The sequence below is a fragment of the Centruroides vittatus genome, unplaced genomic scaffold, assembly GCF_030686945.1.
Source record: "Centruroides vittatus isolate TY-2023 unplaced genomic scaffold, ASM3068694v2 scaffold_1323, whole genome shotgun sequence".
Lineage (NCBI taxonomy): Eukaryota > Metazoa > Arthropoda > Arachnida > Scorpiones > Buthidae > Centruroides > Centruroides vittatus.
The window spans coordinates 116,932-140,114 of NW_027122675.1; the positions used below are offsets into that span (position 1 = coordinate 116,932).

At 30.8% G+C, this 23,183-nt stretch overlaps 2 protein-coding genes across 9 annotated transcripts in view; one reads left to right on the forward strand and one right to left on the reverse strand.

The window, feature by feature from the left end:
- The first annotated feature begins 656 nt into the window (after window positions 1–656).
- LOC136986921 (potassium channel subfamily K member 16-like) lies at window positions 657–18,658 on the forward strand. Of its 4 annotated transcripts, none has more exons than XM_067284562.1 (6): window positions 657–829; window positions 13,773–13,923; window positions 15,184–15,360; window positions 16,479–16,811; window positions 16,880–17,106; window positions 17,647–18,658. In XM_067284562.1, exons 1-6 carry the CDS (start codon window positions 815–817, stop codon window positions 18,148–18,150), a joined length of 1,407 nt encoding a protein of 468 aa, XP_067140663.1. In that variant the 5' UTR covers window positions 657–814; the 3' UTR covers window positions 18,151–18,658. The 4 variants fall into 4 exon arrangements, with proteins under 4 accessions (XP_067140663.1, XP_067140661.1, XP_067140662.1 ...); XM_067284560.1 differs by lacking the exon at window positions 657–829 and adding an exon at window positions 5,477–5,720; XM_067284561.1 differs by lacking the exon at window positions 657–829 and adding an exon at window positions 7,592–8,080.
- A 59-nt stretch (window positions 18,659–18,717) lies between these two features.
- LOC136986920 (inositol-trisphosphate 3-kinase A-like) overlaps window positions 18,718–23,183 on the reverse strand; it is an 84,364-nt gene continuing 79,898 nt past the window's right edge. For 4 of the 5 annotated variants that reach the window (XM_067284557.1, XM_067284555.1, XM_067284556.1 and 1 more), the window contains exon 9: window positions 20,667–21,320. In XM_067284557.1, the coding sequence (XP_067140658.1) occupies window positions 21,096–21,320 (225 nt within the window). In that variant the 3' untranslated portion in view covers window positions 20,667–21,095. The other variant, XM_067284554.1, reaches the window with a different exon arrangement.

Genomic DNA, 23,183 nt, shown 5'->3' on the forward strand with positions numbered 1-23,183 from the left:
TTAATAGTTCTGTTGATGAATGTCTTCTTCTTAGGAATTTCCACGAAACGTAACCAGATGTTTTTATGTTTTTTACCGTAAGAAACTTAAAATATAAATAATTTTTTAAAATGAAAGATACATAAAAATGAGCAAGATGGCTCCTTATAACGATATTTGCACGGGTAATGTATTTTCCGACCGATTGGAAATTAGAAGAAGGAGGGAAAATCGAGTAGTTGTTTGTGTCTTCGCCACGAATTAAAAAATAGCCTTAAAAACTTCAAATTAGGAATAATAATTGTCGATTTTTCTTGAATTTCGAACCCGTATTTGGTAATCACATGACCAGATGAGACTGCAGCATTTTTGAAGATTTTCGAAAGGGAGGAGTAAAAAAAAAATGATGTTGATTTATGAAAACAAACAAGACATTAAGCCGATTGTAAACAAAATAATTAACGGAAGAAGAATAGAAAGAAATGCTTTTAAGGTTTGATTATTAATTAACGAAGGTTTTAAAGAGGTGTCGGAGTTAATGAAGTTATATTTATAATTAATATCAATATATACGGGGTGCAGGTTGCCGGACAGAAAAGAGGCATTTCTTGCGGAGACAGCGTGGATCCAAGCCAAAAATTCGCGCGTTCTACTAGTGACTTGCCAATCCTAAAAATACTGCCAAACCAACATACAAAGTCGGTAGAAAAGACGGGGATATACCCATCCGGAAAAGGGTAAAGACTGGAAAAAATTACTTTTCTTCGATTATTCTTTATGTTTGGAATGTTTATTGTGATAGAGATTCGATAATCATCTTCCACATCATCAAAAGATGCTACCAAGAACAGTAAGTGTTTTCGCATTATCATACCACAAAACATAGGCAAGTTTCTCCTTATGTTCCATTGTTATTGACGGATTTACAAGTTAGTTATATTGTGTGATAATGGAAATGCCACTTAAAGTATTAAAAAATAATAATAATAATGCCGTTACACGCCTTCTTAAACCTGTGATTTATTGTTTGCTCTTGTGAATCATCTATAGACGATGACATATTAACAAGGCACTATGGCCAGAATGATGCAATCTGTTTGTTTATTGTTCGCATCCCTTTCTATTTATTTAGCTTATGGTAAATTCGAGAATCGATTTGTATAAACCCGTGACGCATTATATGAGCTTCGATTTGTTTATGCCCCTATTATTATTGACCGGTTGGTGCGAAGATGTGCAGACTCGGAGAGAAGGACACTTTAGAGCTTAATTTCTTAATCATTTTAAACGTATTAATAAAAATTAACACAACATATCCCTTAATAATTAATCAAATTTTCTTACTAATACATTTCTTGCCATATATTAAATCAATTTTTAAAGAAACAGGGATTATTTTTAATTGTTTTCTGTTCAAATTTATCTTAAAAGAGCTCTTTTTAATATATTTAGATATGGTTAAATTAAATGGGATATTCATTTGACGTTTTTTAAATTGTAAAAAGAAAAATTGTGTCATGAGATAGATAACATCTTTCTTCTCCATTACTGAATATCCTCATCTATTTTTGAAGTGGAAAGACACATTTAGTAACAATGAAAGATATCCAATGCCTTATTTGTTTCATTTATATATAATTATTTTTTTGCATTATATTAATTAATTATGAAACTGTTCAAAGGTACACTAATATAATTTAGTTTGTTAGAATTAATCCAAATTCAAGAAAACTTTTGATAAAAGTAAAGAAAACATGTTCTGTTTAACAAATAAAATACACCTTAAGAGAAAAATTCACATTCAATATGTATAAAGTATGCAATGTTATACACACATCCCTTTATTCATCTTAACTTTTAATTACAGTCGAGAGATATTTATCAGACTTAACGTAGCAATATTATTATATTTTTTTCTCTCTTAAATTTGGTAAATCAACGTAAATTAAATCCCAAATCAAAGCTTTTATACTAGGTTTATATATCATATCCCTTTTACAGTATACATAACACATAATATATCAATATTTCCTATTTCTTAAGTTAATAATTCCTGTGTAGCTTGTGACATTGTTCAAAGTATTTAGTTTGCATCTTAGAAAAGTTGTAATCCATCAACTAGAAAATAATAATGTGAATGATTCACACAGAAGGGATCTTTGATTTGTGTTTTTAGAAATCTTTGTATGAAATCTTGTAAAATAAACAAGTATTAATGATTAGAGAAGTGATAAGTGCTCATAAATAAATTCAAAAGTTTTATTAATTTAATTTAAATACATTTTTAAAGACTTATTTCTGATAAAATCAACAGAAATAAGTTATGTAATTTTAGAATCACAAAGTTTTAAACAAAAGAAATTTTCATGTTTTACTACACACACATATATATATTTAAATATATATTTACATTATGTATCCAATATAACTTCAGAACTATATTTTAACACAGAATATTTATGTTAATACACCTATATTATGTCAATATATATTAAATGCTTTTTGTCCAATTATCAATACTGACATATATTAATTATAATAAAAAGTTGACTTTCTTCAATACCGACACAAATTGCATGTAGTAAAAGATTTTTACCTTATCTAATCTATGTCACTACTTTATGTTGCTACAATTAATATGCAAATATATATTATGTGCCTGATCTTTCTGTGTAGATTTAAATAACATAAAAATAAATGCTAAAGATAATTTTTGCAAATGAATTAGTGTCAGAATTATATTGTATTACCCAAATATTAATTGGAAATGCTAATTCATGACTTTTATATATTGTAAAAAGAGATTACAAGACTTCAACCTAAGGAATTTTTATAAAGGAAACAGAATTGTGTTACACTTAGTGACTTACTAAGCAAGAAACTTGATTAATATTTATAAACAAATAGAAATATTTATTTATTTAAGTTTAATTTTTGACTTTAGAAACAAGTATTCGATACGCGTTATTAAATTTCAATGTTTTTATAAAAATTCTAATGAAAGTATTAAAAGTTTCATATAGTTCCTATGCAATAAGATCACTTAAGCTACGCCATATTTAACCTAAAAGATTTTGAACTATGTTAAATCAATATAAAGTTATATATTACAGATTTTTTTTATGTCAAAATGACAGCATAAATCTGCAGAACTGTTCTGTATGCAGTTAAATTGAAAATCAAATTAATATTTACATTTTTTAGATAGTACAACCTTGCGTAGATAATGTGCAGATGTTAGGTAGGATCCTGCGGTGTTTATTCTCTTAAATATTACATCTTTAAATATTTTCCAAATGTTTGGATGTTTATTCAATCTGTATCGCCTCTTAAAATTTCTCATTTGATTGATGTTCAATGTAAAATCCAGCTGCTCTCTTGTTTAACGACCGAAGGGGCAAAACGGTTAAAACAATTCTCGCGTCGAACGGCGATGATATATTAAATAAAAACTCTTCGCTCCAATCTCAAAACATTCGAGTAGAACAATGTTTTAAGAATCTTACATATTAAGAATATAATAATATAATTGTAATTTTTATATATTTTTTAGCCTTGACCTAGTTATTGTTTGAAGTATACATTAATCATATATTTTCTAAGATTTTTGTACAATTTTAAATCATTATTAAATGTTAAACTGAATAAAATTGCTGATATTTTATTGGAATTAGCAATAATTTGTTAAATTATTTGTTTTGCTTTAATCTTATTGAATTCAGTGGTTGAACTTTCAAGTAGAAAATACAAGAAGCATATGAAATTTCAGTAAAAAAAAAAAAATTAATAAATCTTTAAGGTTGTTTTAGGAAATAATTTTAGTTTTGGTTGTTGCTACTGAATTATGAAATCTCAAAGATTCTTGAAGAGTGAAATCATTTTGTTGCTTTAGAAAAGTGCGAGTGACGCGTAACAAGATACAGACCGTCGAGAAATTGGTAATAATGTTATAGGCGTAAATATTTAGAAATTTTATAGTGCTATTTATTGATTACGACAAAAATTAGGTTAGTTTATATTCAAATGATGGAGTATTTATTTTATATTTGTCATGAATCACATATCTATATCAAATTTTAATGAATTTGCTTAATTACTTTACAATTATTTAATTTAATTATTAATTAATCAGTGTAAAAAGGGCTGAAATTCATTCATTCATTCTTTTTAATATACTGAATACACTTTTAAGGAAGAAATGAAAAGTGGTTTTAATGAATTCCAGTTAATATTTTAAGTTTTAAATAAATTTAAGACATTAATTTAGTTTATTAGTTCAGGATCTTTCTTTCTAATTAATAAATAGAACACAGTGTAAATAGCAAAAGGAAATGCTTTCAAGTGTATCTGTAAAGAATAAAGACTTATTTTTGGATAAAATGTGTTACAATTTATATTTATACAGTTTATTCATGTTGCATAAATAGAATTGAGGATTTAACTAATTAATTAATTAAATCCTCAATTATTCTAATTAATAAATTAATAGTCAACTTCATTATTTTAACTGTTAATTAGAAAACAGGAATGAACTGTATAAATGTAAACTGCAACAGATTTTATCCAAAAATAAGCATTCTTTACTCCATTTTAAAGCATTCCCTTTGACCATTCATGCCATGTAGGCAAACATTCTTTACAGGTGCTCTTTATCAAATTTAATCAGAAAAACGCCCAAAATTAATTCATCTCGCTTCTTTTCTTTAAAAAAAAAAGCAATTTTTCTTATAATAAAAAGCAGAGAAAATTTAAGTTAGAGTTTTTAAGTGAAGTGTAGCATAGGTTTTATTACATACTAAATTTATTCATTACAAGAATGCAACCATTTCTGCATACACAAATAGATAATGTATATAATATTTTAAAGTGATAAAAGATGGATTTTATGGATGCAGTGATAAAGAGAGAGAGAGGCTACTCTTCCTGCATAACCAATGTACAGATGTAGCTATATATAGCAAAATGGGAAAGGGGGGAAGACTTATGTCAACAGTGGACGATTCTACTCTTTTGTGACATTTGACCTCGGCCACGATTCGTCTCATCTGTCAATGTTGAGACTAAACGTGGAGTCGTCGCCGTACTAAGATATACCCATACACATACACATACACGTATATATATGTATTTATATATCTCACCGTCTCGTCCAACATTTATTCCTGTTTACGCTTCGTCAACTTTCTACCTGGAAAGCAGCAATTGAGAAACGTGTAGAAGATTAAACTCTTTGCTGACACGCAGTCTAAAGGAGACTTTCTAAGTAAGGAAACTTAAAGTCGGCACGCTACATAAATTATGATATATTTATAAATAAATCACACGGTTTCTTTTTTTCGAATCTTTAACTTAAATAAGACGTGTTTTCTACGAAAGTTCGACTCACCTTTTCAAAGATATTCGAGTTTTAAAAACTTACGTTAAAAGGCCAATGTTTACTGGAGTTGTACGTGTGTGACGTCACAGCGGAGAAGGATTTATAAGAGGAGGGAGGCGCTGTTGTAGGAGTAATGCCGCCGGATGTTCTGTACGGCGAGACACATGTCGCTCGACGGACCTTCTGCAACGAGTTTCTGCTTAGTTAATTCCAGGATATTGACTTAATTCCCCCTGTTACGATTATGTCTAGCCCTTTACAAGATGTCGAAGTGGATGTCACTTCCGAAAAAACGGCATTTTTGCCACAATCCGGACAACCCGCATCTTCGGTTAAAATGTGCACGTACAAGTTTGGTTTTCTGGTATGTTTTCTTCCTTAATCTATACGATTCTTTTACCGTTTTTTAAACTAAGAAAAGTCTTTTCTTATTACTTTATAATGCCGTAATATACGAAATTTGATCGTCTTTACTATTATTAACCGGCGATATCCGTCCTGTCTCCGGCGCAAAGAATAGTTATTTTAATATTAAATAGCATCGTGAATCAGTAAAGATGGTTGTGCTATTTACAGAAATTTCGATCACTATCGCGTTAAAAAATTGATGGAAAGTTAATGCATTAAAAAATATTTAAAAAGAAGAAAGAAAAAAAAAAACTAGTGTTTTGTATCAATAGGGACTTACATGTAGAAGTATAGAAATTTAGGTCAATGATATCGTGACTGCCTTGGGTGGAACTTATACTAGACATTGAACACCTTTATTTAATAAATACTTATTTAAATTGTCAAAAATGTCACCACGACTCGAAGATATAAATCAGAGATGCTACATTTTCTTACCTACTCCCACACAAACTTAATAAAAGTTATTCTATTCCAGGAAGAGCTGGAGTATATGTTACCTTGAAAATTTAAGAAATTAAACAATAAATTAAAGATTAATTCGAATTAAACTATTAAGAAAAGGGTTATAGATGTTAAGAGGCAACTATTAATCACCGGTGACGAAGGATAACTCCAGTTATATCTCGATTTATCGTGCTATTAATCTCTCCATGCGTAGAGTTAAAGGATGTTTGAGTTAGTAAAACTTTATTGGTCACATGTTTTATCGACGGTACTTTATTTATTATGTGATGTGCTTATTAATGGAGTTATTGATATATATAATGGTCGACAGAAAATCGATGCAACGACTATGTTTTTTCTACGTTTCGGTATGAAAATAGAAATCTCGATTCGGATATTAATTATTTCGTGCTAAAATTACTTGTAACCTTCGAAGCAAGCTTCGCCAGTGTTTAAAAATGTTTCATTTCTGAGATATGAGTTACTTTTTTTATTCTTTAATTTGCTGTTGTAATTCTCTAACATTTTTTGCTTGGTTTTCTTATATATTGCTGATTTTGATATTCTTAACAGAGGATATTCTATATCCTCTGTTATACCAGTCGGTATGTTCCTCTTATCCTTGTTCCTTTACATACATTTCAATGTTTTTTTTCTATCTTTATTCATTTCTTTGCATAAATTCCTATCTTTCTTCCATTTTTATGTACTACTTCGCATAACTACGTTCCTCTTATTCTTACTTGTTCTTTTGAATAAACTATTATGTTCCTGGTATCTACACTCGTTCACTTGTATAAAGCATTATATTCCTCGGGTTGCTTGTATCTTTGCATAAACATTTAAATTATTACTACTCTTATAAGCCCATAAACTGCAATGCTTATGCCGCGACACATCAATTTCTTTACGTAAGTTGTTACGCTCTCAGCGATTCTTCTTACGTAAATTGACTGAAATACTCTATCCCAGGACTGGAGTGTTACGTGTAAAAATGCGATACTAAGCTATAGACTCGTAACGCCAGGCGTGCAGATCTTATTTGTATAGATAAACGATATTCTTACCACTCACTATACGAGTTTTGCAGGTCCTATCAATTGTTTTTATTACAGAGTAGCCTACATACATTCGTAGGTGTATTCTTCAATTTTACGTAAGTATACATAGATAATGCGCATAAATTGCACCGCTCTTTTATAATGCAAACCCTACACGGGTGCATTAATTCGCAAGTATTATTTATCAAGATTTATTTGCAAAATTTTAATATAACCTTGTACGATTGCGATCAACGTAAATAAATTTTTAGTTAAGGAAACGTTCACTCCGGAGAAAGATAAAAAGAATCATCATCATTGTTATTGAATAGAAGAACCTCGCCCATATCCATACAGCTCGTTATCGCTATTGTTTACTCAATTAACTCATAACATACGTAACCCACGATTAAGTATTATATAAAACTGGAAATTATATACAAAACTACAGATATTTTCTTTTAAAATCCGCGCAAAAGGGAACAGATGTCGCGACGTAACTCCGGGGGGTCGAATATCGTCACCTCACGTGATCCGTACTCGGACATATCCGAAACATCATCCCCCCCAAAAGAAGATGAAAGTATTGTTTTGGAGCGAACCCGACGACCCGTAACCAGTTAAAGGTTTTCGATGGGGTTTATGGTAGGGGAAGGTACGAAACACCTGTTTCCTTGTTTTCCGCGGTGTGTATTATTGTCATCGTGTCGCAGTTTGCTGGAGGTGGTCCAATCGACGAATACCCTAAAAATAATGCTGAATCTTCCCTGTTCGAGTCGCTACTGGTTGGGCCACTTGGTTAAACGACGGAATCATGATCCCTAGAACAGTAAGTAGAAGAGACCTTAAAAATGCCCCCTCTTACTAATTACCTTACTAACTGAGGATAATTATTAAAAACAGAGGAATATACTGCTTATTCGACTTTCATATTTTCGAGTCAACAACCTGAACCTTCGGCTATTTCGCGCATGAGGAGATGTTTTGCAGTCGAGTGGTGGTCAGTCGTGTCCGGTTTTATCTAGTTTGCTGCACACGACCGAGCAATAAATAACAGTGGCTAGCTCGAAAAAACCATTAACTACTACCCAATCGCTAAATAATAGCCGAGTGATGTATGTCCCTTTACGACTTAATGCTAATTTACACGAGTTTAAAATAGCTCTAGAACACTTTAAAACGCGATAATAATCCCATCGTTTATTTATAGCACTTTAAATTAGTTTCTCAAAGGTAACTCTTAGAAAGATCAGCAGTTGACGATGAGGACGTCCTATACAAAATGGCCGAAAAGGCTGGTTTAAATCTATAAAAACGTTTCCGTTAAACGATTATAACGTTGCTAAACGTTTGCGTTTGTCAGATTTAAAGAAAAATAAAATAAAATATAACTTTTGTAGCTATCTTCCAAGTAAATCACGATTAATCCCTGTTAACGATAAGCAGGCGGATTACCCAAGAAATGGCCGGAAAGACAGCTTAAAACTACGAAAATGTTATAAAATAATAATTGAAACGGTTATTAATCACGTAAAGAATCCGAAGAGAAGACGAAAAAATTGTGTAATATTAAACCAAAATTATTTTGAAAATTGAAAGAAGCATCCTAAAATGGCAAAGATGCTCGTTTAAATTTAATAAAATGGCTTCCAATTACCGATTGTAACAATATAAATTAATATAATACGTTAAAACCAGAAGACAACGTTATAAAATAATATTTTTCCCAAGTTATGCGCGAGTAATAAGAATATCAACTCAAAAAGAAAAAAAAAAATGGCGGATGAAATCTATTTATTGTACTGTACAAGGGAGACGAGAGTTTTATAGATTCTATAGTATTATAAATACGAAAATTACACTTACTATAGAGAGTTGTGCGGGAGGAAAAGATTGCATAACACGTAACACGTGCATAAATTCTATTCTTGTTGCTGGTTACGCGGGGGATGATTATTTTAACGGTAGTACGAGTTATAACACTCACGTAACCGTACAATAGTATTATAGAAAATAATTCTCGCGTGTTGTTTGTGTTTTTGTCAGTTGTAAACATGCAAAATAAATCTCGCTCTCGCGGGATACGATCGGAAGTAAACATTATTTTTACACCGAATACACGCATCAATCTCTAGAAGGTTATATACCAAGCACGTGTTATTACACACGTGGGAAAATTACGGTGTTTCTTTCGAAAATGACTGTACGGAGCGAACAATTGATACATCGCGTATACATTTAACGATTTATATTATTATTTTATTTATTTATTTATTAAAAGGGTATCAAGTTCCGCCGACGCCGGGAAGCGAGAAATGTTATTTTTGGAAGACATTCGCTGACAGCTTCAATTTCGTCTTTGATAAGAAACGGTTATTAATCCTCCTTAAGACAACTCTTACGTTTAAAGTATCGTTTACTTATTAATGACGATTCCTACTTTGAAATTAAGAGCTATTTTAAATAGGGAGTCCTCCGCTTAATAAGCGATAAACATTTTCTTTAGATTTTAAGAGAAATTTACATAAAAATCCAAGGCAGCTTTCGAAGAATTCCGAGTGACGGGTCAAAGTATTTATTTAATAAGTCACTAATTAGTATGACCCTATCGGGTGTTTTCATCTAGTTTAGTAAAAATTAGGTTATATTTTTTTAAATCTAATTACATTAAATATCATCCTAATTATAAAATAATTTAGTTTTATAATTATTTTATAAGTAATTTTTTTTTAGTAGTTTCATTTTTATCTGATGTAAAGTATTGTGTCATGCAGTAAATTATAAAGTGTGTAACTGTCATTTCACTTGTTTTTTACCGTGTTTATTCTCATTTAATTAATAAATACGACATGCCAGTCGATTTAGATTAAAATTTAAACAATACTTACTAATTAAATTTAATTATAATAACATATTTAAATGTAATTAAATCCTTCAACTTGGGGATTTTTTTGTAGTAATTGTAACTATTTATTTCCATGTTATTTTTTTTTATACATAAAATAATAATCTGATTTTTAATTTGCATTTTTCTTACGTAATTTATGTTTATTGTCCAAGTTTATAACCGATAAGACTCCATTTCACAATTTAAATTCAAAAATAACGGTTTTTAACGGAATTGTTTCGCAGGCATTTCAATTGTACGCGTTCTATATCGTAAAAATGCTCGTTATCTATGTGGTTTGTCGTACACCGTGTACTCTGTAACATTTCTAAGACCGTTTTCTCGTACGGGCCAACCGTACGTCACGCACAGATAACGCGTAACGTATTACACAATGTCGTCTCCCGCCACTCCTATACCTGTACGATACAATAACGGTGTACAATACGGCATATAACATTACTGATTACCATATCAGAATATGAATATTCCTTTACTAGACTTTGTACGTTTGAGTTGATGCCAGAATGTGTCGCTTCTTATTTTAATTTTAGACAACGTCTGCAAGAAATTTATTGCGATGAAAGCAGATATTTCGGGATTTACCTTAATGAGGTCAACGATTTTGACATCAAAATGAACAAAATAAACTTTTATACAGTGTTTTTACGTATTATTTCGACTAAGAATGGACGGATTCACTAGAAATGCCGCGCCGAGGAATGCCGTTGTAAACATATTCATCGTATTTTTAAAATCGAAAATGTTATGATCGAGTCACTGACCTTTTCAACAAATATCCTTCGAATGATAGAGTTTTCTTTTTTTCTAGTACTTTTATTCAGTTTTCCAGACATAACGACGAACACTGTGAAGTGCACCAACTTTATCAATGATATGGCTTTTTTGTACAGTTTCCCGAGTAGCGGATATTCACGTTTTGACGTGGGAAATATACAGTAGAATGTAGTGAATCGAATAGACAACAGTTTCTACAATATATTTCAACTTGATCCATTCGTTAGAAAGTCTTTTTTTTTTTTTTTTTTTTTTTCTGCCCGAAACGGCAGCTGCAAGATACAGAAACCTCGAAGCAAAAGAAATATATTTCAAAGAACGACGTACAAAAAGATAGGATATCCACGTATAACCAGTTTCTGCGAGAATAAAAAGACGAAAAGGAGTATTTAGATGCTCGTTTGTTCTACTTTTCTTGGTTGTATCGAAATGTTGCATTGGTGGCACATGCCATCGAGGTAGGCTAAAAAAAGAGAGAAGCAAACGAGGTGCATTATCAAAAAATTAGTAGAAAGGATGGCAAGTTACAATATATCTCGACACTCATCACTCTTCGTTGTTGCATTTTGGAAACGCGTTCGAAATCGGAACCAGTTGTTTTTCTTTGCCGTTTCAGACAGACGTAATGGTGCAATGTTTTGATGTCGGACGTGATAAAATGCGGAGCCGAGTTTGTCCCCAATATGTTTTCGAATTACATTTTAAAAATGTATCTATTTCTTTTGCGGACTTTCGTCGCCACAAAAAACGCTTTTTCTCTTCATTTTCGTTCTGGCAATAATCCCAATTATCTCATTAACTCGACAAACAATCATTATATTCTCGTTAAGTTCTCTTTTCCAAATTATCTTCAATACTTCCTCAATTTTCTTCTTGCTCGTCCTTCCTGCTCGGGAAGGATCTCTTAAGCCATCATCACTTATAGGGATAAGGCCTATCACTTCTCGAAATTGAAAACGAAACTCAGAATATTAATATTAATATCAACCATTTGTCATTAATATTCATGAAACCATGGCCGAGAGATTAAATAATCGAATTGTAAGGAGGGATCAATGTTCTTTTGTTATAAAGGGCTAAGTAACTGTAAATAAGCGCCTTATTGAATGGCCCGGTCATTTTTACGTGTTTAAAAAATTGAACGACCGAAAATTCCTTTTCAGAATTTGGATATTGACACTGGAAAGATATTGTTAAGAAGAATTCGGATTCATCAAAAGAAGTAGATCGATGACGTCGTCGCTAGGAAAAAAGAGTAATCGACTAATCACAGTAGGCGAGTGATCCAAACAACTGGTCTACTCAGGAAGGAACAACCAACCGAATTCGTCATTAGTTTACTACTCACGATATTCGTCGTGCCAAATCTACCAAAACCTCCTTATATCGCGAGGAGCAGAATTAAATAAAAAAAACCCCGCATATAACGATACTTGGATGGAAACAACTGAGGATCATCTTATTTTCAGTTAGAGTACGGAATAAAGGAAAGTCTTTATGTAAGAAAGAGAAATCAGCGAAAGCCGTACCGAAACATGACGTAAGAAGTAGATGCCGATTAGATAACACCTTCCTGGGTTTAACGACCCGGCTGATTCTTTCAAGGCTCGTGCTGTGGAAAATAATTTCGGTTGGAGCCATCATAAATCATCAAATCATCTTTCAAACTAGAACGTATCCTCTTCGGATCTAGAATGGATAAAGAACGAAACGTTGGAAAAGTCGTGTCTACCGGGTTGTAGTCATTTATCATATCTCAGAATGCCGGTTGCTTTTATCTTTATTTACCAGACTCATGCCAGTATTAACACCTACCCCGTTACAATATTCTTGACCCTGTTCTGCTACCCACGCCGTCACAGTCATTTTTGATCTTTGGCAGCATTACAGAACCAAAGCACTAAAACTCTATTACATTACCCAGTTAAAGAATCGTTTAGTGTGTTGTGGTGGTAAATCCCCGTTTAAAAAATAACCGCAGACGTTAAAACGGATTCTTCCATTTATTTTGAAAAGTCACTTAAAAGATTGTTTTCTGTCAAAAATTGTTTGCACAGAGAAAACAGATTTAGCGTGTTAATGACATAAGATTAGGTTGTTGACATAATAGGGCTAAACTTAAACATCGCATCGACAGTAGACGAATCTATTTGTAGTAAAGTAAAAGCTACTAAATATAATTGTCACCTCCTACCGAGTGTCGAGATGTGGAAAGCGTTATCGCCCCTTTTACGCGCTTTAACGAGTGCGAAAGTGTTTAATCGTTATCAACACCGGTTTGCCTAAGATATAATTATATTGCAGGCAAAATCTTAATTTAAAATTAAAGTCGTAGCAGTGTCCGGATGTCTGGAGTCGTTTTTTAAAACGTCGTCTTGTAAGTTAAAAATTTAGAAGAGTTTGCGGGTCACGAGACACGCGTGTTAATCCACTTTAATGAAAAACCCTTTGGCACACCTCCAAGACGAGAAAAATGAACAGAATTTCGCAAATTTTCTCGTGGCCCGGCTCTTTTAAAAGAATTGCATCGATTCTAAATCGTATAGTAGTTTACTCGGATGGTTTCCGCGTATAATGCGCACCCTCCTCGACAATCCGACCCGAATGTTTGAAGAATAATTTCCGTACTAAATCTGCTTATTTTACAATTGTTTAAAACAGTTTTAGATTGGCGTGCGTAACAATAAAAATAAGTGTCTCCATCAATCATCCCTTCTCTAGTTAAGTAGGAAGGTGTGTCGACTACTTACCTCCAACACACAGCTTACTCTGCTAGATATAATTAGATTATTATTATTAAATACAATACTCTTATGTGTGAATCTCTTTTTAACAGGGGATTTCGGTATCCAAGAAAGAGGTCCTAGCATTGCTCATCTTGTTCATAGTTTATGTTTTAATTGGAGGGGCAGTTTTTATGGCAATAGAATCACCGGCAGAAGAGTCGACGAGGCACGACTTAGTGGTAGAACAAAGGCAGTTTAAAGGTTGGTATCATCACTCTTTAACGAGCCTTTAATAATTTCATAAATGAGATAATGATAATAACTTTTTATAATCTTAAATATTCGAATAAATTTTAAAAATAGCTTTTACCTTCATTATATTTTTATCACCCCGCGTGATAATCGTAATATTGATGAATGACTTTTTATTATCTCAATAAATCCTTCAGAATTGTGATTATCTTTAGCTTCCAAGAAGTCGGATCGATGAGTAAATGCATTTTTTATTAACAGAAATTATAAAATTTGGCTTTTGTGACTATATTAGAGTAGAAGTGTTGTTGAACTCGGAACAAAATGATTTTTGTATCGATACGGAGAGGGGTTTTTGGCATGGCGAATGCCCACTTTAAACGAGATCAATACGCTGATAAAGAGCAACTTGTTAGTTTAAATAGAGATATTGATATAATTGAGCGTTTGTTAAAGATACGAGCGCGAGATAATGAAGAGCAGCTCATCACTCACTCGTCGCTGCCACAGTTTAAAAACGATCGTAGCCAAATTTTGCGCTTTGGCCACTTGCCACTTTCGGCTTTCTTAGAAGTGGTTGGCTCGTCTCTGTCAGAGATGGAGAAGAAAGCTCTATATCAAGCGGCATTTAAATTTTCTAACGTTGACGGGGCCAATTGTTTAGCTGCAAAATTAATATCGTAATCGATTTCTTTTGCAATCAACAAAGATAATGACCCAGCCGTACGAGAACGTGTACAATAATTCCAGTATAAAGTTTCATTACGTTAATGTAATTGCTACGGAATTGTCTTGGCTTACTACCAAATTATTTCGTTTGAAATCGATTTTTTTTACAAAATAAAAAAATAATATGTAAAACAATCATCGAGCTCGTGTTTTAGATTGTTTTGAAAAATTCCCGAAGGTACACGAATTTTTACGTAAAAGTTATGCTTAAATAGTTGAAGAAATCGTTACTATTGATAGAGTCGTATGTTAGCTCTATACCCTAGCATTTATGCATCTAATACCCATAATTTTGCATAATGGGAGCATTCCATAAATTCTAGATCTATATAAAATGTCTAGAATCCTAGTTATAACAATAAATATATTTTTTTCCCATGTAAAAATTGATTACCTTCCGCATTACTGATTCATCAGATTTCTTAGGAGTTTTCGCATTTTTCTACAAGTCGATAAATGCAGACATGAAAATTTCATAGAAATCAAATTATTTTTGTCCAGATTTTTATCGATTTTAATATATTTTATCTTACTTTGCAGAGAAATTAAGATTCTTCGACCATCCAAATTTCACTCAGGTGGAAATCGAACACATAATAAGTACTTTAGCGGAGGCCAAAAGCATGAATTTGGTAGACGAAGACGGGAACATCACGCGCATGAATTGGAGCTTTTATAATTCGTTCTTTTTCGCCATAACCGTGGTTACGACTATAGGTAAGTCGTCCATATTGTTTTCGTACGAGGGAGGAGATGAATGAAGGTCAAAACGGAGCGATACTCCATATTTTATTACTTATGGTAATGTTCCAACTACGACGTTGGTGATAAGCCAATCCTTGTATTGTGACAATATAAAGATTGTTTCGGAATATCAATTTTGAATAACCAAAAATAAAACGGTCGGCTCGAGAAAACTGACTTTTGAAAAGATCTCAAAGAAGATCGGCTCCTTTCTTCCAAGCGTTAGCCTTGAGACGAACTAAGAAAGTAGCTGCAAGAGCAGTTTTATAGCTTTTCCCACGCAATGATAATCTTTTCGGCTACCATTTTAGATATTTTAAGAGTATATTTTATAGATAAAAGTGCCAAATTTGAAAATACATAACAATTATAGTACCAGAAGGACGATCTCTTAAACGTGGTCTAGATCCAAGAACTCGTTAACATCAGCAAAATTTCCCCGAAAAATTATGTATTTTTAGTGCTTTAATTCAGTTTTTTACAGTTTATTTTTAGATATAAATTAAGCAAATTTGACTCCATTTTTTCCTTCTTATTTCGTTCTTCCAGACAAATTTCAATAGTAAAACGTTTACACTCGTACTTTGCATGCAACTCGTATACAACCTTCGCTTTTTGCACTGCCAAACGTAGGCTACTAAACTTATAAATCGTGCTTCACCGATATCGATTTTCTTCGTGCAAAATAATAAATGGTTACTGCATAAAAATGCATTTTTTATTTTACAATCCCGAATTTAAACGTTCGATCCTTAAATAATTTCTCGCGTTATGTACGTGATCAGGAAATTATTTAATAAAATCTTCGAGTTCGAATGTGGAATTGGGACAACAGGGTGTGTCCGATAATTTGATTCAAGGTTAAACACAAGTCGTCATGGCAACATTATAAACTTGCAAAAATAAAAATAATTAAGGAGGGGAAGTGAAAAACGCATTATTTTTTTTAATAAAAAAATTCTGAAATAATGCTTTTTACCAAAGCAATAAAATTGCGATATTTTATTTACAAATGACTATTTTTATATTTACGATCCTTTTATGTTTGTAATTCTCGTACTTAAGAACTTCTCTGTGTGTATTTTTTCCAGGTTATGGCCATTTAGCGCCTTCTACTGTACCGGGTCGGATTTTTTGCGTGTTCTATGCCATGATAGGCATCCCCATGACCGGAATATTGCTAGCGGCCATAGGAGATCACTTCAGCAAACATTTAATGAAAAGTTTGGAGAGGGCCAAAAAGTATTATTCGTCTAAAGTAGCTTTAGCCATTAATGCCTTTACCTTTCTTCTGCCTTGGTTTGTGGTATTTATGATACTACCGGCCGGAGTATTTACTATGATAGAAAACTGGACTTTTATAGAAGGCCTTTACTATTGTTTCATTACTCTATCTACTATCGGTTTTGGAGATTACGTAGCAGGTAAGAGGCTTCCAAAGCTCCGTATTTGCATCTTTTATAAATTACGCTAACGTGAGAATTTCCTTTAGCCAATTTCGACGGTGAATATATTTGGATATACAAGACTGGAGTGGTTCTATGGATAATATTCGGTCTGGGATACTTAGCCATGATACTGAATTATATCTCGCGAGCTATGAGGTGCAAGCACATCCGAAGGGTGGAGAGACGTTTATCTACAAGTTTTCATCATACCCAACAGAAATTTGGACAGAGAATAGACGAGATATATCATATTTTACAAGAATTTTCTAAGGTTGGTATGAGTTTATTAGATATATATAAAGATAGCGGCGTATCTATACTTAAATACTTTGATTCGATTTAATTACGTCGTTAAGTGAGTCAGCAAATTGGCAAACTTAACGATCTATTCCAAGCTTAACAACCCCTTTAAGCTTTTTTTGTTTCTCTCTCCCGCTGAGTATCTTTTTGCCCAACTTCTCGCATTACCTTTTGTGTTCGGACCAAAGTTCAAAAATAATTTCGTAAAATAAAGCGCATCGTTACCCATTACGTTGGTGTCGAGTAGAGAAAACAGCATTAAGAAATGGGAGAATAATTAAATAAGACGCATTTTTCCTCTCGTTTAAAACTCGACTAACTTAAATGGCCAAATTTTAAGTTGATTCGTGTTTGTAAGAAATAACAATTTGCAGATGGAAGCGGATATCGTCGGAAAAATCGATAGTCGCTCAAGGTCAAGGCCAGTTTCTGAGCCCGAACTTTCACATTTATATTGTAAAGTTCGTTGATGATTTTATTTTGATTACTCGTATTTATTTTATTTATACAGAAACAACCAAAATCCGGACGACACGGAATGCCACGTGTGCAATCGTTTCCTAATCCCGAAACGCCCATCCTTTCGGAAGAGAAGGATACTGTGAGGGACAAGAACCACAACAGGGACTATCAAATACAACGACTTCTTAATTTAGTGCAATCTTTAAAAGACGAATCAAAATATCCAAGCAGGCATCGACAACCTTATCATCCCAGGCGCTTAAAAGGACAATTAGAAGCGTTAGATCTGGCCACTCAAGGTGCATTACCGCAGAGGAGACACAGTCTTCCTATTGTTCTTGTCTCCGGTGCAGAAGAAGACACACACACTGACTCCAAACCCTTTAATAGAAGTCATTTAGAGTTTATAGGACCTTGTTTTGGTAACAATAATAGTAACAGCAGTAATAATAACAATACTTCTAATTCAAATCACAGTACACCTAATAGGAGGATATCACACTTGACCGCCATTGGAATCGATTTAGAAAGTCTACAGTCGACTAGTGTCTGACTTATTTAGTGCCTTGGAGAGAGTATAAATGATAAATAATAAAGGTATTCTACATTTTCCTCGATTACAAATCAAAAAAACGAAAATGGATACCGAGAATTCGTCCATTACCGCCTATAAGTAGAATGCCTGCTCAGCGAGTGACATACTATGGATGAAGTTCTGAGACTATTTTTGTATATAATGAAGCAGAATATAAATAATGTCTATTGACATTCTTTTTCTTGATACTTCAATTTTTAACTGAAGTTTGATTTTGAACTGTATTATTTGTCATTACGTGGACAGTCACCATTTTTCAGTTCAATCATTAAAAAAAAGTCCCATCATTTCCGTCCATCTATGACAAAGTTAGGTTTGATTTATGTACAGAATATGTAAATGAAATAAAAAAAGAAAAATGTTTTTATGTAAATATTTTAAATTTAGGTTATTTAATAAACGAAAAAAAGTGTTTTGTTTGAAAATATTTTTTAATTTTGCTTTATATATAAAACTTTTTTGTAAATATTGAAAAAATTCCCATCCCTTCCCATTTGATTATGTTGAAATAAAGACTATAATATATAATAAATACAGAATACGGATTTATTTGATTATAATTAACATAGTTTGCATAATATTTCACAATATTCTACAATACAAAATGAACTAAGTAATAACTTACTGTGGAATACATCACTGCATTGATATCAACACAGATTGATTGTATTGATATTTAACATTTAAATAAAAAAATTAACTAACTTTGATTTTTTCTTAAAAAAAAAGTAAATATTGAAAAAACGTGGTCATATCCCAACAAATGAGATCAATTTGAGATATTTATTATTAAATAAATGGGAAAAGTTAATAAAATAACAATTTGAGAAGATAAATAAATAGAGACCTTCAAAATTTAAATATGTGAAAAGAATTAAGCTCACATTTGCTAGACTAGAAATTCATATACTACATAATATCTTTTTTATATATTAAGTAAATAAAAAAAGTTAACTCTCAGATATATATATACACTTTTTAAAATCAAATTTGGCTTTTACCAAACTAAAGACTTCCACAGAAGAAAAATTTGTTTCCTTAAAAAACAAATAATTTAAACAGTTGATGAAAATGTGTACTGTACCAGTACACCGTATACAAAACCTCTTCCACTGTTTAGAAATTTCTCAAAAAATTGGTGATATAAACGGGAAGTCAAATTATTGTTTACAATAAAAATGACTCGCTCTTACCAGTCTAAATTCAGAAATAATTTGCACTGTAAATTGTGATTTGGATTAAGAATTACATTAGATCATTTTATATATTTAGTCTCATTAGGCCAAAGGTTGGTATTTTTACTGAGAAGAGTCAATTCTATTCTTAGAATAAAGTATTTGAAAATTCTAGAATATGGCTACTACTTACACGCTTTCATTTTATAATAGAATTATATATAAAATATGTTTAAATATATTAATATATTAAAAAAATTGCATTTATCAGATGAATTTTTCATTAAGCAAACTTGCATTCCTATGTATAGTAAAAATTCAATTATTTTTTAATATTAATTTATATAAAGCTATCCTGGTTATTCTTTATTGTTTCTTTAAACAAAAAAGACTATCACGAAAAAGAAACTTAATGGCAACAACTAAATCATTCCTTTCAAAACGATCCAAATCAAAATGCATTTTGTAACGCACGGCAAAAGAATGTTCGAATATTCGACGCTTAACTTAACCAAAATTAAATTCGATAAGTTATGCTTTGTAGACAATGGAAATAAAAGGATCTGAAAATGAAAAATGTTTAACGATTTTACTGTTACAAATTTAGAAATTCGAATAAGGGCTGATATCTCGTGTAACAGATGGAATCACTTCACGGTAGGCTAAATAACCAACCTGGAGTTTGCTCGTGAGCTCATTAAACTTCAAGAAAATCCGGATTGCTTTAGTTTGGTAAAATAGCAATTGATTAATTTTAATGTTTGTAATATTATCTGAAATACTTATGCTTTTGGAAATTATTAATTATGTATTTAACATATATATAATATATAAATCAAATGAATTAAAAACATACTTGACAAGTTTGAATTTCAATCAATTATATTTTTACATTTTAATATTACTTGTATATTATTACTATTTACTAAGCATATAAATGCATAAATTTTATTTATTGGTTGTTTAAAAAAAATACAGAATTATATATAAAAGCAGCACCTTTTAATATCATCTTTGTAAAAATTTTAAACTGAAGACATTTATGATAAATAAATAATTCAAACTTTTCAACTACAAGACATTATTTCTAATGAAATATTATTCTTTGAATCATTTCCAAATTCAAACCTTATGTACAATAATTTTCAATTTTAAGATGATAGTTATAAATATATACAATTCGAATATCTTTACAACAGCAAGGATGATAACTTGAGATATATAAGTCACTGGGTAAAATGACAATGATCATTTTGTTATTGGTCCCAAGAAGTAAAAGAATATTTACATCTAGAATTATATGTACAAAAATTAATTTTTCAAAATAGTTATTTTGTGTGAATTAAAAATATTCAATATTTATATATATATATCCAATAACGTAATTAAGAGATTGGATTTCTATGCAAGTTACAGATTAACGAATTAAGAAGAAATTCATCTTGCTGAAAAGAAAAAAATTTAGTACTACATACTTATAAATTATTGACAAAAATCTCAGTTTTAATAAAAGTGTATGAAATGAATTAAGCATAATTTAGCACAAGCTGTCAAACTCCTTCAAAGTCATTTTTTAATTTAAAACTATAATTTTTTTTTAATTTGTCTCTAAAAAAGATACTAAAAGCACCTACAATTTGCTTTGTTAAAAATATATTCAATAATGGCACTTATATAGATTTTTTTTTTTTTAAATCCCTGAGTTTGGTCGTCGACCTTACTTTGTTTCTAAAACTCTGTCGAGGTAGGTGCGCCGTTTTCGGAAAGTTCTTCAAAGAGTTTAACTAGACTGTCGATACCAATCAGATATCCGTCTTCGTGATTTCCGACCACCCACGGATCCTTGTGAGTAATTTTTATGTTACCGGGTAGAGGCATGGTCTTGCCGAAGTCGATCATCCAAATGCTAGCGTGATTGGAATCGTGAACGAAAAGAAGTGAACTTCCTATCATCTATAAATATAAAAACAAATTAATTTATTTAAGTTATAAAACAATGTATGCATTTCAAAATTCAAAAACTATATTAATACGTATTTAAATTAGTCGAGCAGTCGGACGAATTATTAATGATGATGATAATACAGAATGAATCTAGTTATACAAACAATTGTCATGTTATTACTTTTGCATTAGCTATTGGAATGCTGTAATTCTTTGAATCACTTGAAACGTTGCCAATACTGATAACGATAATAACGACTAAAGAAAGAGTTAAATAGCATATGGCATTTCTTTTTACGAAGCACTTAAGTATACATTAACAGGAAAAAAAAACAAACACGATATTATTACATTGTAAAAATGAATGTGTAAAATTTAGCGTTTTCAAAGAAACAAAAATATCCCCAGCAAATTTAAAGATTATGTTCCGAATTAAAAATATTAATTTACATTATTATAATTACTGCAACTGATTAAACTTCATTATTAGAGACATTATTAGTATTTCATAATTTATTTAAGTGTTGACACTGTTTCAAAGTAATTCCAAATATAATACTCATAATGTAGAATATTACTATCAGAATACATTTAAACTAATAAATTTTAAGAATGTAATAAGATGAAAACAGTGCATATACCACATGTATTAAAATAGTCAACAAAAAGATTTTTGATGTTAAAATGATCATTTTAGCACCAGAAAATGGATTTCTTCATTGTCTGCTTTAACAACACAGAATAAACACACTAGTTTTTTGATATAGTATGTAGAAAATTATATTTTCATACCTGTATTAAATATGTATTACTGCATATACAAAGAATTTATTAAAACGTGTGACTTTGTTTTATAAATACAAAATTTTTGATATTTATAGCAGAGTAAAAATAATAATAATAAATATATATATATTAGTATCTAACAAGTTCAATAAAATTTATTTTTCTAGAAAAACATGTTAGAATTAGAACAAATTTATTTAAAACAAAAAATGCAAAACTTTGGCATCTAGAAATGAAAACAGGCTTTCCGCATTAACACTTTTATTTATCAATGATAACAGTTCTTTAGATACATTCCAGATGACAAACAACATGCCAATAATAGAAAAGAAATTAAGCATAAAAAATAAACCTAATTATCTATGAAAACAGTAAAAATTTCTGAATTTTTTTTCAAGCTATTTAAGGAAAGAGCTAAATATAGTAATGTTAAAAACATACCAAAGAATAAAACTTGTTAAATATAAAGTAGAAGATAATCTTATTCTAATATTTAACCTAAAAATAATTTGTTTTCAGCAGTAATATTTTTATAATTATTCTCTCTAAGACATAAAATTTTCATTCAAATCAAATTTTTTAAAGTTTATCCAATTATTATAGAAACTTCATTTATTCAAGCCTCATTTAGGAAGTTCATTTCAGTTATTTTTTAAACAAAAAAAAAATCAATTTTTAAAAAACTAAATTCCATTCTCCAGAGTCAGATGATATAACTGAGTTAATTACATTATTATGGCCCATAAATCTGTTATAAAAAGAAAAATTGTCTGTAATAACAGACAAAATAGTTTGTGCCAAACATAGTAAAGAATTTATTCCCCCCTTTTTTTTAGTTATAGTTAGAAAAATATTTTATAAACAATAAAATTTAGGCATTAACATTCATTTGTAAAACTTTAACAAAATTCTTTCAATTTTGAAATTTATTAAATTAATTTCCAACAAATCACAAATTATTAACAACTATTAACATTTGTCTCTTAATAAACTATTAGAATATGTTAATTGTTAAAGATTAGGATAAAATAATAAATTTTATGCACTTATAAGACAAAAATCATTATATATATATAATAAAACACT

What these genes read in the sequence shown, in the direction of transcription:
- LOC136986921 (XM_067284560.1), top strand. Translation starts at nt 5,601, where the DNA reads ATGTCTAGCCCTTTACAAGATGTCGAAGTGGATGTCACTTCCGAAAAA. An exon ending in CGTACAAGTTTGGTTTTCTG is followed by an intron (nt 5,721 to 13,772) that starts GTATGTTTTCTT and finishes TCTTTTTAACAG; the next exon opens with GGGATTTCGGTATCCAAGAA. An exon ending in AACCGTGGTTACGACTATAG is followed by an intron (nt 15,361 to 16,478) that starts GTAAGTCGTCCA and finishes TATTTTTTCCAG; the next exon opens with GTTATGGCCATTTAGCGCCT.